Source organism: Vitis riparia, chromosome 1 (genome assembly GCF_004353265.1).
Source record: "Vitis riparia cultivar Riparia Gloire de Montpellier isolate 1030 chromosome 1, EGFV_Vit.rip_1.0, whole genome shotgun sequence".
Classification (NCBI taxonomy): Eukaryota; Viridiplantae; Streptophyta; class Magnoliopsida; order Vitales; family Vitaceae; genus Vitis; species Vitis riparia.
Window position 1 is genome coordinate 2952319 of NC_048431.1, and position 12255 is coordinate 2964573.

At 37.7% G+C, this 12255-nt stretch overlaps 4 protein-coding genes across 4 annotated transcripts; 3 read left to right on the top strand and 1 right to left on the bottom strand.

Moving 5' to 3' along the window:
• Positions 1–217: 217 nt before the first annotated feature.
• LOC117914648 (protein PLANT CADMIUM RESISTANCE 9-like) lies at positions 218–1354 on the bottom strand. The gene is made up of 5 exons (XM_034830070.1): positions 1336–1354; positions 964–1122; positions 792–863; positions 504–713; positions 218–412 (listed from the first exon to the last, which is right to left on the bottom strand). The coding sequence occupies exons 1-5, from the start codon at positions 1352–1354 to the stop codon at positions 333–335; spliced, it is 540 nt and encodes a 179-aa protein (XP_034685961.1). The 3' UTR covers positions 218–332.
• Positions 1355–2917: 1563 nt separating this feature from the next.
• On the top strand, positions 2918–4064 carry LOC117923553 (protein PLANT CADMIUM RESISTANCE 7-like). The gene is made up of 4 exons (XM_034841898.1): positions 2918–3228; positions 3322–3393; positions 3486–3680; positions 3798–4064. Exons 1-4 carry the CDS (start codon positions 2922–2924, stop codon positions 3881–3883), a joined length of 660 nt encoding a protein of 219 aa, XP_034697789.1. The 5' UTR covers positions 2918–2921; the 3' UTR covers positions 3884–4064.
• Positions 4065–6241: 2177 nt separating this feature from the next.
• On the top strand, positions 6242–7852 carry LOC117924211 (protein PLANT CADMIUM RESISTANCE 2). The gene is made up of 4 exons (XM_034842798.1): positions 6242–6556; positions 6955–7026; positions 7122–7334; positions 7436–7852. Exons 1-4 carry the CDS (start codon positions 6295–6297, stop codon positions 7516–7518), a joined length of 630 nt encoding a protein of 209 aa, XP_034698689.1. The 5' UTR covers positions 6242–6294; the 3' UTR covers positions 7519–7852.
• Positions 7853–10019: 2167 nt separating this feature from the next.
• On the top strand, positions 10020–11381 carry LOC117912080 (probable carboxylesterase 6). Its single transcript, XM_034826546.1, has one exon. The coding sequence runs from the start codon at positions 10064–10066 to the stop codon at positions 11210–11212; it is 1149 nt and encodes a 382-aa protein (XP_034682437.1). The 5' UTR covers positions 10020–10063; the 3' UTR covers positions 11213–11381.
• Positions 11382–12255: the final 874 nt, after the last annotated feature.

Consider the following 12255-nt stretch of genomic DNA (forward strand, 5'->3'; position numbering starts at 1 on the left):
AATGAACCGCTTCCATCTGATCTCTTTGTACTCCCACCTTTTTACGTAGGTGTGTTAAACAGCAATAAAACAAAAGGTATATTCATAAAATTAAATTCATGGATGGATCATGCATCCCAACAAATCAAGGGCTAATGTTTAATATATATTTGCTTATTTTCATTCAATTGTCTTCATAAATAAAATGGAAATACAATTTACAATGACTACAAGCCCCGTATGAGAGAGAGAGGCATGCATGGACAAATGATACAAATAAAACAAACAACATGTGAGAGCCCCACTTATTGAATCCTGATTCCACTTATGCTCAGCTCGGGCTCGGCAGATGCTCAACGAGCCATGCCTGGTGCAGCAATTGGGGGCACCTTGAGTCCAACCCCATCCCACTTTTCCACATTGGCTTGCCAACCTGCACATTTTTTATCCTTGCATTCTATTCAAACTGGTCTCATCACAGTCTAGCTAATTAATCAAAGGAAGTGGGGCTTGATGGTGTTTACCTATTGAGGGATCAGCACCTCGGTTCTTGAGTTCTCTGTACTCTTGACACAGAGCACATACACAGCAGCAGCAATGAACCAGCAAATCCCCACATGGAGCCTCTGGCAGTGAAAACATTGCCCGCAATTTGGACCTGTAGGTACCAGCGAAGAGCCATCCACAACCAACCGACCCAAGCGCGTAGTAGATTAGGCCAGACACCCTGCACGCTGCTCATTCAACAAGGTCAACAGGTTTATGATTAAAACAGCCCAACTGAAGGGTTACAAACATATTGGTTTACTTACATGGAGTCCCTCTATCGATAATCTCCGCGACCCGCCCCAGTGTGATGCATGGGCAGAAGCACGTGATGAAACCTTCAACAGAGATTAAATTAAGTTGTCACCCCAACAAAGGAAAAATCGAGAGAAAATTATTTGGACTTTAAAAAATATATAAGAATTATGAGGCATTTACAGTTAGAGGGATCTTCCGAACAATCCCAGAGGCCTGTAGACCACTGTCCTTCTGGGACCTGATTTGGAGCTGGAGCTGGCGCTGGCACTGGCACTGGCACAGCCGATTTGGAAGTGGGGGCATTAATGGAGTTGTTTGGATACGTTGCTGCTACCAATACTAGTATTGATAATAAGGAGTAAAAAATGGAGATTTTTGAATCCCTCTAGGCCATGGCTTTGGTTCTTATATAGTGGAGATCATACTTCTAGATATATTAGTGTCTCTGTTGCTTGATTTGCCTGGAAACTCTGGTTCATTATTTGCAGATGTAATTGACCAAATGTGATTTTTATTTTATTTGTTAGATATGTTTGCAAATGTTGAACTGACCATCTCCGAACCAAATCATTTCACGCAATCAGGGACATCTTCTTGGACACTTCCTGCCTGAGTGAGGGCAGTTGAGGTTATTTAAGAAATGCATAATTCTATTTACAATTATGAGCTGGGATGTAGATAAATGGTTTATATAGTAGATGTTGAACATTTTTAGTGGGTCAATGGAATGCTAATATAAATTAACAAGCCAGGATGTAATACCTGATAATTTAACGTAAATGTCAGGAAAGAGCAGAGGCTTGTGACGTTATAACACTCTCAAATCTCGCGCATATCTTCTGAGAGGGGGTCTTGTATATATACTACCTTTTTTTAATTTCATCCAATTGGCTCGATATTAGTACCAAGTTTATCAAAATCTGACCTAATTGGCACGGTATTCAGATTAAGGGTGCAATTCAGATGAGATGTTACTTGTCCCGATCTAACCTAAATCCAATCCCAACTTTAACCGGATTTGTACAATCATTTTTAATATTTAAGTTGAGTTTCGGTTTAAGTTCTTTCTATTTGAAATCAATTTGGGTTGAGTTTAAGTTAAAATTTGAATAACTTAACCTTGACTCAAATCTAATTTAATATATATATTTTTACAACATTTATAATTTATATTATCATATATATATATATATATATATAAACAAGATATATAAATTTATTTTTACTTTATTGTTATCATGAACTCTTGTTTCATTTATTATTTAAATTTTGATATGAACAAATAATTTTTTTTAAAAAAAATATTATGAATGAATATGAATCATTCAATTGGCCAACTCCATTGTAGAAAAATGAAATTGAGTTTGGAATGAGTATCTTAAGGTTGGAGATTAAATTGAATTAGACTAATATTGATTATTTCTTAATTCAAATTGAATTCAGATTGAATCCAAATTACAACCCTAATTTGAATCATGTTGACACGTTATTTGAGTCTTTTGAACCCAACCTTAGAAAAGGCCACCAAAGGAATTCCAAGAATTGTGATTCGCTCCCGATTCCGATTCCAATTCTCAATTCTCTCTTACATGTCCATTCACATTGAATTATTTGCAGATGTCCCTATAGTCGCAAACATTTGAGCTCTCAGAGACATCAAATGAGGGTGAGCCGATCTTATTAACAGTATCGCGCCGGTGAGTCAATTAGAATTACTAGAATTGGTGGCCTCGTGGGTCCGACAAGGCCAATTGCATCCAACTGGCAACTTGACTGTCTGGATCCCCCTCCAATCAAGCTCACTTTTTGAGCTAAATGTCAGACTCTAACAAGTTACAAGTTGTTATAATCATGGTTTCACCAACTCGTTGGTTGACATGTGGATGGAGTTCTATAGTAACGAGGACTTAGGATTTGGAATTAAAATACTTGCATTAATTAAACGAAACATGTCGTTTGCAAAAGTCAACTCAAGGATGACTGGGTAAAGCCGCATATGTTGGCCGATATCTTTGTCTATGGGTTGGCACTCCACAGGCTTACGACCTCTTGATCGAGAAATTCATTGATTCTATTTAAATATTATTAAGTGCAGGTCTTCCACCATTTCACACAAGCGAAGAGAGGTGAGGAGGAAAATGGGAAGAATCCAAGAGCAAACTCATCTCCCTCACGCTTCTCAGCCTGAGGCCACGGCCCAAGCCTCCTCTCGCTCACCTTCCCACCACTCTTACCACCCTCCTGAAACTGGGATCAATTCACTTCCACAGCTCCACCAAAGCGATCCAGTGTTGACAACTCAAAATAATGCAGTTGGTATTCCCTCTCAAACGCCATTTCAAAACAATCTGCAACACGTCTCTCCTCTGCAAGCTAATAATGAGAACACGGCTACAGGGTATTGGAGCACCGGCCTCTTTGATTGCATGGATGATCCGAACATTGGTAGTACTTTCCTTTTTATACCGTTAATTTTCCTTATTCCCCAGACAACTTTCTTACATGAGAGTTAATTTTGTGTTGATTGTCATGTGGCAGCTCTCACAACCGCAATTTTCCCTTGCGTTACTTTTGGGCAAATAGCAGATGTTCTGGACAATGGCCACACAAGTAATTTCACCAAACCCTCAAGCTTAGATTTTTTGCTTTCTTCTTATTATATTTTTTTGTTACTTTTCATTTCCTAAATTTCCTTACTGCAGCTTGTGCTACCAGTGGCATCATCTATGCTCTCGCTGCTTGTCTGTTATCATGGCCCTATAGAGGAAAGTTGAGGCAGCGGTTTGGATTAATGGAGGCCCCAGCCCCAGATTGTATGGTTCACTGCTTGTTTGAACCCTGTGCACTTTGCCAAGAATATCGGGAACTCAAGAATCGGGGGATCAACCCTGCTCTTGGTAAGCTTTTGCATTTCACCTACCTTGGTTAATTTTAGTAAGCACATTGATCTGCAGTGGTTGTTCGCTTATATGTTAGTGTCAGCCATATAATGTGAGCATGTCGTTTATGAGCAGGATATCATGGCAACATGAACCAATTGTGTCAAAATCCGCCAGATTTAGCTACTATGGTGCCACCAACAAATCAAACGATCAACTAGAATGAGTTGCTGTTTAACTGGCATGTCCTGGAAGAATGCATGCCCCCAACATCCAGTACCTGTTTGGTAGCTTGAATTGATACTTTTAGCTCTCCCCCTTCTGTTCTTATTTGATTTATATCGTATTTGCTTCACTTTTTGATTTCTTGAATAAAGTTAATTTATATTAAGATTTTTTAAAGTTTTTTAATGGATGTGTTCGTTATGATTGAGATTTGATCAACCCCATATACAAAAATATTTAATTGTACAATACACAAAATCTAACGTGGAAAAACCATCCATATGTATATCCTCCTATATCCAAACCATATTGATCAATGTATTGATTGGATTGATTATTTATAATGACATTGCTAAAATAAATTAAGCGTCCATTAAAATGTATGTAAAATAAATTATACTAGTATGATTAATAACATTGATTTGTTTTAGAAATCCTCTTTACCAAGGCTAATTCTAACCTATCAAACATTCATATGATCATATGTGGATTTATTCATTATTCTCATAGACAAATATTTTAAAAATGTAAATATAGTAACAAATTGCTTGAAGGTTTTGGGCCGGATCTCTCAAATCTCTCCCACAATTTTTCTACTTCAATAGATGAACCTTTTCTTCTAATTGAAATGAAGAATTGTTTTAGTTATATAACTTGGATTAGGCTCCTACTACTCAAAGAAATTACAACTTTTTATTGGAAAGGTGATAAATAGTTTATTTGGATTTTTTTTGTATAGATTTTGGCAATTTCTGTCTTCCTGCAAAAATACTTTCAATTTTTTACGTAGTAGATAATGAGTATGACAACAAAAATAGAAATTAGGGCAACTGTTAAAAATCATACCTTAAACTTTTTTTTTTCAAATAACTTATATCTAATTTCATATAGTTTGAAAAATTACTCATGGTTTAAAAAATCGGATTTGACCAACCGATCCGATTATCGATTGGTCACCATTGTGGTTCGGTTCGGTGCTTTGAACCGTCCATGCTTTAGATTGGCACTAGTGAATCAACTGATTCACCTTGAATCGAATGATTTAACATTTTTTTTTTCATTAAAACGATGTCGTTTTACTGCTTTTGGCATCGAAACAATGTCGTTTTGGCTTACTATAAAGCTTGTTATCCCCCCACCCAGCAGCCCTAGCCTTCTACCCCAAACCTCCAGCAACCTCACCCCACGCTCCCCAACTTCCAATAATTACTTCCTCTTGTTGCTTTCAACTTGTAGCACATCGGAGCCAATATTGTTAGCCAACGAGGACGCCGTCCTATCCCGCATGGAGTTGCAAAGTTCATGTTTCATTGTTGCATTTAAAATTTTTATTTTTAATACTTAATATTTTATTTTTTATTGCATTGTTGCATGTTTTTAATATTCATTGAATCAATTGAATCATTTCTATTTTCTACATTTTGTTTTAAATCTTTAGATTTTAAATTTTTGTGTAATTTATTTTAATTTTACATTAATTTTTAAAAAATTTTATTTGAGTTTAAATTTAAGTAGAATTTATTATTTTTATTTTTAAAAATTTTTAATAATATATAAAATATATATTTGTGACGATTGTCAATTCGACCACGATTTGATCATTAGTCTAACCAATAAATCATGAACCGATAACTTATTTAGTTTAATAATCAATCCTGCAGTGAACATTAAAAAGACCTTAATGAACCATTATACCTTCTTCTTCCAAGCAAAATACATAATAATTTGATTTAGTTTATATAATTATTATTAATTTCCTTTGAATTCCATATTCTTCGTTTCAATTTGAATGAGATGTAAAAGAGGGATTGAACTACGGAAAATGGAGAATATGATTAACATCAAGCGACAAAGATTGGATATTATAATTAGGCGGGTTTTACTTTCAAATATATTTTTATCAAATAAAGAAATGCCATGTTGGGTTTTCACAAAAAAAAAATAAAAAATGAAGCGATTATATCATCAGTCATTTAACCGTAATTGGTCGCCGTCAACAAAGGAAGTGGTCAAATTACATTTGATCGGTTGAGAGAGCATCAGTGTGTTCAGAAAATTGAGGTATATTATGTGCCGATTTTCTCACTCGTCTCTATTGAAAGCCCAAGTGGTGCCCGAGGATTAGAACCCCGAGCCCAAATTTCGCTTGCTGAAGTCCATAGATGTGGGCCTTGTGGCATGCCTTGATTGGCAATACGCGGATTTGAAAAAAAAACTAAATTCCACGTAATTCTCACCCCAAAATAAATGAATAAAAACCATGAAACGGGATTAACGGTTGTCCGACCGTTTATAATTGAACAGACACGTTCCATGGCACTGTTTTTGAGTTCAAAACCAGACTCTTTCTTGGCCACATACACATTCTCTCTCCATTTCCATCTCTCTTTCTTCTGTGACTCCGGCCATGTATGCTTCGGGTCCGAGTCATTTTCATAAAGATTCGACAACTTCGGAGCCATCGGCCCCTCCACTACCACCGCCACCACCACCCTTTCCCTTTGATTCCTATGAATACACTGCACCAACCACTGGATTTCCAGCCAACATCACAAATCAATACAATCCGCCAATTCCAACCCCAGCCCCTCCTCCCGCTGTTAGCTTCCGCTCTACTCCAGTGCCTTGGTCCACTGGTCTTTGCCATTGTTTCAACGATTGTAAAAGTTGTGAGTGTTTGTTCTTACAAATGTTCACGTTTTTTCTGATAATAATTACTACACTAGTCTTGTTGCATGTATAAATATAGCCCTCCACAGTATTATATCATATCTAGAATGAATCATCTTTGATGCTACATTATGAATATCCCTTCTACAAATCTGAACAGAATTTGAGTTTTCCTGCTGCATGGGACTCCTTGCTATATTTTATTTACTCACAATCAGTAATGAAGACAATGACTGATATCATATTGATATCATCTTCATTGATATCTTTAGGTTTTTGAATTTTAATCGTGTCCACATTAATAAGGTTGCTAGTGTTATACATAATTTGTAGCCATTTTTCATAACTTTTTTTGTACTTTTTCGCTTGTATAAATGTGGGGAGTATTCTGCGGCAGGTTGCTTAACATTTTGGTGTCCATGTGTTACATTTGGACGAATTGCAGAAATCGTCGACAGGGGATCTACCTGTAAGTTCTGAAAACAAGTGTTTAGATTGATTGTTTTCAGTAATTTGTTGTGTTGAGGAGAGACTTAACATTTTGAAAATGGGATGTGGGTGCAGCATGTGGAGTGAGTGGGGCGCTTTACACACTGATATTGTGTTTGACTGGTTGCTCGTGCTTGTACTCGTGCTTTTATCGATCCAAATTGAGGGGACAGTATTTGTTGGAGGAGAGTCCTTGTCTTGATTGCTGCGTCCATTGCTGGTGCGAGGGATGTGCTTTGTGCCAAGAGTATAGAGAGCTACAGAACCGTGGTTTTGACTTGTCCATAGGTTTTTCTCTGTCTCCCTTCTCCCAACTCATTTTTTGCTCCCTTAATTTCTGTGTATGCGATCTAACTCGAGTCTTTCTTTTCTACTTCTGAATGGAATAGGATGGCATGGAAACATGGAAAGACAGAGGCGAGGAGGAGTTGATGTGAATCCAGTGGTGCCTGAAGGCAGCATGACTAGATAGAGTAAAGCATAGTGGAATTGTACTATTCTTGCCTCAGCCATCCACTCCATCAATCGGGTACACCAAGACCCTCATGTAGTGAGTAGAGATGGGGATAACTGTAGGATACACGTGAGCCTTCTCAGTTAACATTCAAATTGAGAATTGAAGTTATTCCATTCTTCCATCCTCATTGTCATTCCCTCTTTCATCTTACTTGTGGTGGTCAAAAGAAAGAAGAGAAGAGAGATGGATGGAATGTCCGAAGAATAAAGACGAATGCCCATTTGCACATGTAGTGTACTAGTAAGATTTAGTTCTCAAACGATATCTACACTTTTCTTTCGGCAGATGACATGACAGTATCTACAGATTCGAAGCATTATCCATTTTGGGTTTTAGGTCAAACTTTTTTCCATCACTCCTACGTGGCCCTATAAGGTAGCAACATTTTCTAGTTTTACAGGTCACGTCTCTCTCATCGATGAGAAGAACTCGATACTTTTTTTTCATCAAAGATGGGTAATTGGATTTTGGAAGGTGCAACTTGGTTAAACTGGTAACATCTTTTGAGAATGGGTTTGAATTCCATCTGAGTCTCTATATATGTTGATATTCTTGGAATCTCTCCCAATGTCATATTATACGAAACAGGAAAAAATGACTTAGACCCACCACCCAATAGAGAATTATTCGGGTTTTGACTTTTGTTTTTCAATCAAAATCCGACATAGTAGGCAAAATATATAATAAATTAAAGTAATTTAGCAAAGATATTATTTTAAAACAGCTTGCACACTACTTGGAACCCGGGGTCGTTTTTTTTTCTTCACATCTATGATTTCTACTCATGCCCCTCCTCTTACCAGGACCCAGATCACCTCTTTTGATGCAACATTGGCCTAGGCAGATGAGCCAAACGCCCTCCATTTATTAATCTTCTACGAGTCCAGTCTGTCTTTATGGGGAATCCATTACTCATGAGAAGACGTTTTGTCATTTCAAGAATTAGCTAGGGATCTACAAATTAAAATACACTTATTTTTTCTCTTGATGATATTATGATGGACTGGAACAAAAGGCTGAATCAAGAAAAGAGAGCTTTGCCCCACGCATCCAATCAGCTTGCGGCTAAGGCTCTGCATAAAGGGTTAAATGTATAAGTACGTAGCTGCATTTCTTATTTAACAACTACACCAAAGCTAGGTCCAAAAGGATAAAAATATTTATAAATAGACAGACATCTGAAAACCCACTTTGTGAATGTGAACGGAAGAAACCAGGAAAGCAGGTGCATGCATGTTTGACCAAATGACGCTTATCTACATTTCTTTTTGCTTCTGAAAGATACATCCATTTAGGGGCAGGTTCCATGGATGTCCTGAAAATAATAAAGGGTTCCCCTACTGGAAAGCTACCATGAGCTGTTTTTTCTGAGACAAGAGGGACGACTCAGCCTTGTCAAAGTCCACCTACAAGTTCCTATAGTGGAGCAAAAATCGGGAATGCTCCTCTCTAGACATTTGCAGAAAAAAGGATTAATAGTGGCCCGGAAAGAGGTCAGTGGAAGCAACCCAAAGTTGGATCGATTGTATTTTGACTCCCTTACATGTATTGTTTCTTTAATTGTCAACATTGTCAGCTCCACTATGTCTTGAAGTGGTTCAGACATATTATGATTGCATATGCCATCTTCCACCCACTTATTAAGCAAATTAGCCACCACGATTGGACCATAGGGCTTCAACGTGATTTGTTTCGGACTCTGATAAATACACATTGCTGCCAAATTTTTTATTATATATGTTTTCGTCTTGTAACAAGGAGTGGACAGCACACCGATTACATTTGGTGATGGTAGTTGCGGGTTAACAGGGTACATTTTGTCACGGAGTGTGATGGAAGTTGGTGTTGATAACAATAGTGATGGAAATTGACAAACAGGTGGGGTTGGTGAAATGATAGGGCTTTTTTTCTTCCTTTTTTTATTTTTATGGGTATATTTTAACAATAGAGACTCTCATTATTCTCGTGAATTGAAATGGGGGTAATAAAATATTGAAGAAGAAAGCAAAGTGATGGTCAAAACCGACGTCATTGTGTTTGGTCTGTGCCACATTAATTTTAGGTGGAACCCCGTCATTATAGTGTCTCACTCCGAGCGCAGAATTAAGGAAAGAGAAGCTTGGTGCGACTCGTTTTTCAAACCAATAATGCATCATAACGTGACATGTTTTTTTTTTTGTTTTTGTTTTTTGGAGCTTATTTTTTTGGGGGTAGGCCACCACAACAACCCACTATAGCCCCCCTTAGTAGAACATATGTATAATTTAACATTACTTTTTTAAAAACGATGCCTAGTAAAAAAATTAAAGAAGACCCATTCACAACTGGGTTATAAAAAGCATTAAAAATGGGATTCAAAACCCTGCCCCTCCACAATACATAATCCACGTGAAGACATGTGGCGAATTCCCAATTGCCCACTTGGCAGATAAAGATAGAATGTTCCCTTCTTCCCTTTGATACCCTCACTCAGCCTTGGCCTTATCATTTCATCTCCTATATGAAGGCAGCCTCCACGCTCAATGGAGGCATTACCCCCCACAGCTCCCAAGTTTGGTTCATCAACTCTATGAGAAGAAGAAGGATGGCTGCCATCACCATGGATCCGAGTTTGAGCCGACAAGTTGGCAAAGACAGCCACCAGCACGGCGCTGTAGTTGAGGAAATCCATGGGCTCATCACAGTGTACAAAGATGGACACGTGGAAAGACCCCAGATCGTTCCATGTGTGCCAAGCCTGTTGCCTTCGGACCTGGGCGTGACTTGTGGAGACATAGTGATTCACAAGTTAACAAACATTTGGGCACGTTTTTATGTGCCAGCTGTTAGGTGCCATGGGAAGCTCCCATTGCTCGTCTACTTCCATGGAGGCGGGTTCTGTGTTGGCTCAGCCGCTTGGAGTTGCTACCATGACTTCCTGGCAAGGCTAGCTGCTAAAGCTGGTTGCTTGATCATGTCCTTGAATTATCGATTGGCCCCGGAAACCCCCCTTCCGGCAGCTTATGAAGATGGGTTTAAGGCTTTTCTGTGGTTGAAACAAGAAGCTGTATCCGGGGCCAGTGAATGGTGGTCTAGGGCTTGCAACTTCTCCAGCATCTTCCTTGCCGGTGACAGTGCCGGTGCCAACATTGCCCACCACTTGTCTTTAAGGCTAGGTTCTAACAGGGCAAGCGAAGCCACAGCCTTGAAGCCGTTGGTTTTCAAGGGGACAATTCTAATACAGCCATTCTTCGGCGGAGAGGCACGCACTCATTCTGAGAAGCAGATGGTATCTCCCTCAGTGCTGAGCTTAACGGCCTCTGATACATACTGGAGGTTGTCCTTACCATATGGTGCAAATCGTGACCATCCATGGTGCAACCCAATGTCAAAGGGGTCCATTAAATTGTTGGAGTCGAGGCTCTTACCCACCATGGTGTGCATTTCAGAGATGGACATATTGAAAGACAGAAATTTAGAGTTTTGCAGTGCTTTGGCTAGTGCGGGTAAGAGGGTGGAGCATGTTGTGTACAAAGGTGTAGGGCATGCATTCCAGATTCTGAATAAGTCACCCCTCGCACAAACTCGTACCCTAGAAATGTTGTCACATATCAGTTCCTTCATTACCAGATGGCCCCTGGACCCTCCTATTCATCATGATTGTCGTTGAATAACTAACCCATATTCATACTTTCACCATTCAATGATAAAGCCCCGCTTTGTAAATACACTTCCTGTCTGTTTGGTAAGTGGGAATATTAATGAGTACGATTTCAGTGTATTTTCTTAGTTACAAAATTATTTTCTGTCTCAAAGAATAAAACCTATTTTTAACAACACATCCTAACTGTCCTCAGGAGATACTGTCTCAAAGTTCTCTCCTGTACCAAAAATTTTTTAAAAAATTTCCTATAAAGGAATAACAAAAAAAAAGAAAAAAAGAAAGAAAAGAAAACCACTGAGCTAGTAATGGAGACTGGGTTGAGGCCAAAGGGGATGGATACCATGTGGATGTTCTAACTTATTAGGCATTTAGGAGAGACATCATGGGGCCTTTTCAAAGGTGGAAAAGTTATAGTACTAGGAGTCAAATCTAATTATTTCTACTTTTGAGCCAACAAGCAACAAGAGACAGGCACCATACATTAGACAACGACTGGCACTAGATGCAATGGTTGTGTTAAATCATTAAATGGGATTTTTTTTGGCATCATCTCTTTTAGACGATGGTAAATTCATGTATCTTCAATTCTCCATAAGTAAAAAACAAAATTAAAATAATTCAAAATTTATACTTTGTGTAACAACTCATATTCAATTGTATAGATATTATCCATTTTAAATTTAAATGAATTTTTATGACTTTAAAATGTATCTATAAGAAAAACTTATATAGTGTTTATACTAGATAAACAAATATACAATGTAAAATAAATCCCCACATCGAGTTTGAAGATTGATTTTGATACCATTTATAATAATTTACATCTAATTATATAGAGATTATCCGTTTTATACTCAAATGAATTTTCATGACTTTAAAATATGTGTATAAGATTAAAGAGAGGTTAATACTTATATAGTGTTAAAAACTTTCCCCTCTATTTAGGTAAGATATATTTATTTTTTAACCCTTTAATTTGCACCTTTTTATCACTTTCATATATAAAATATTTAAGTTGTAAGATATTTATTTTGAAAACAAATTTAAGA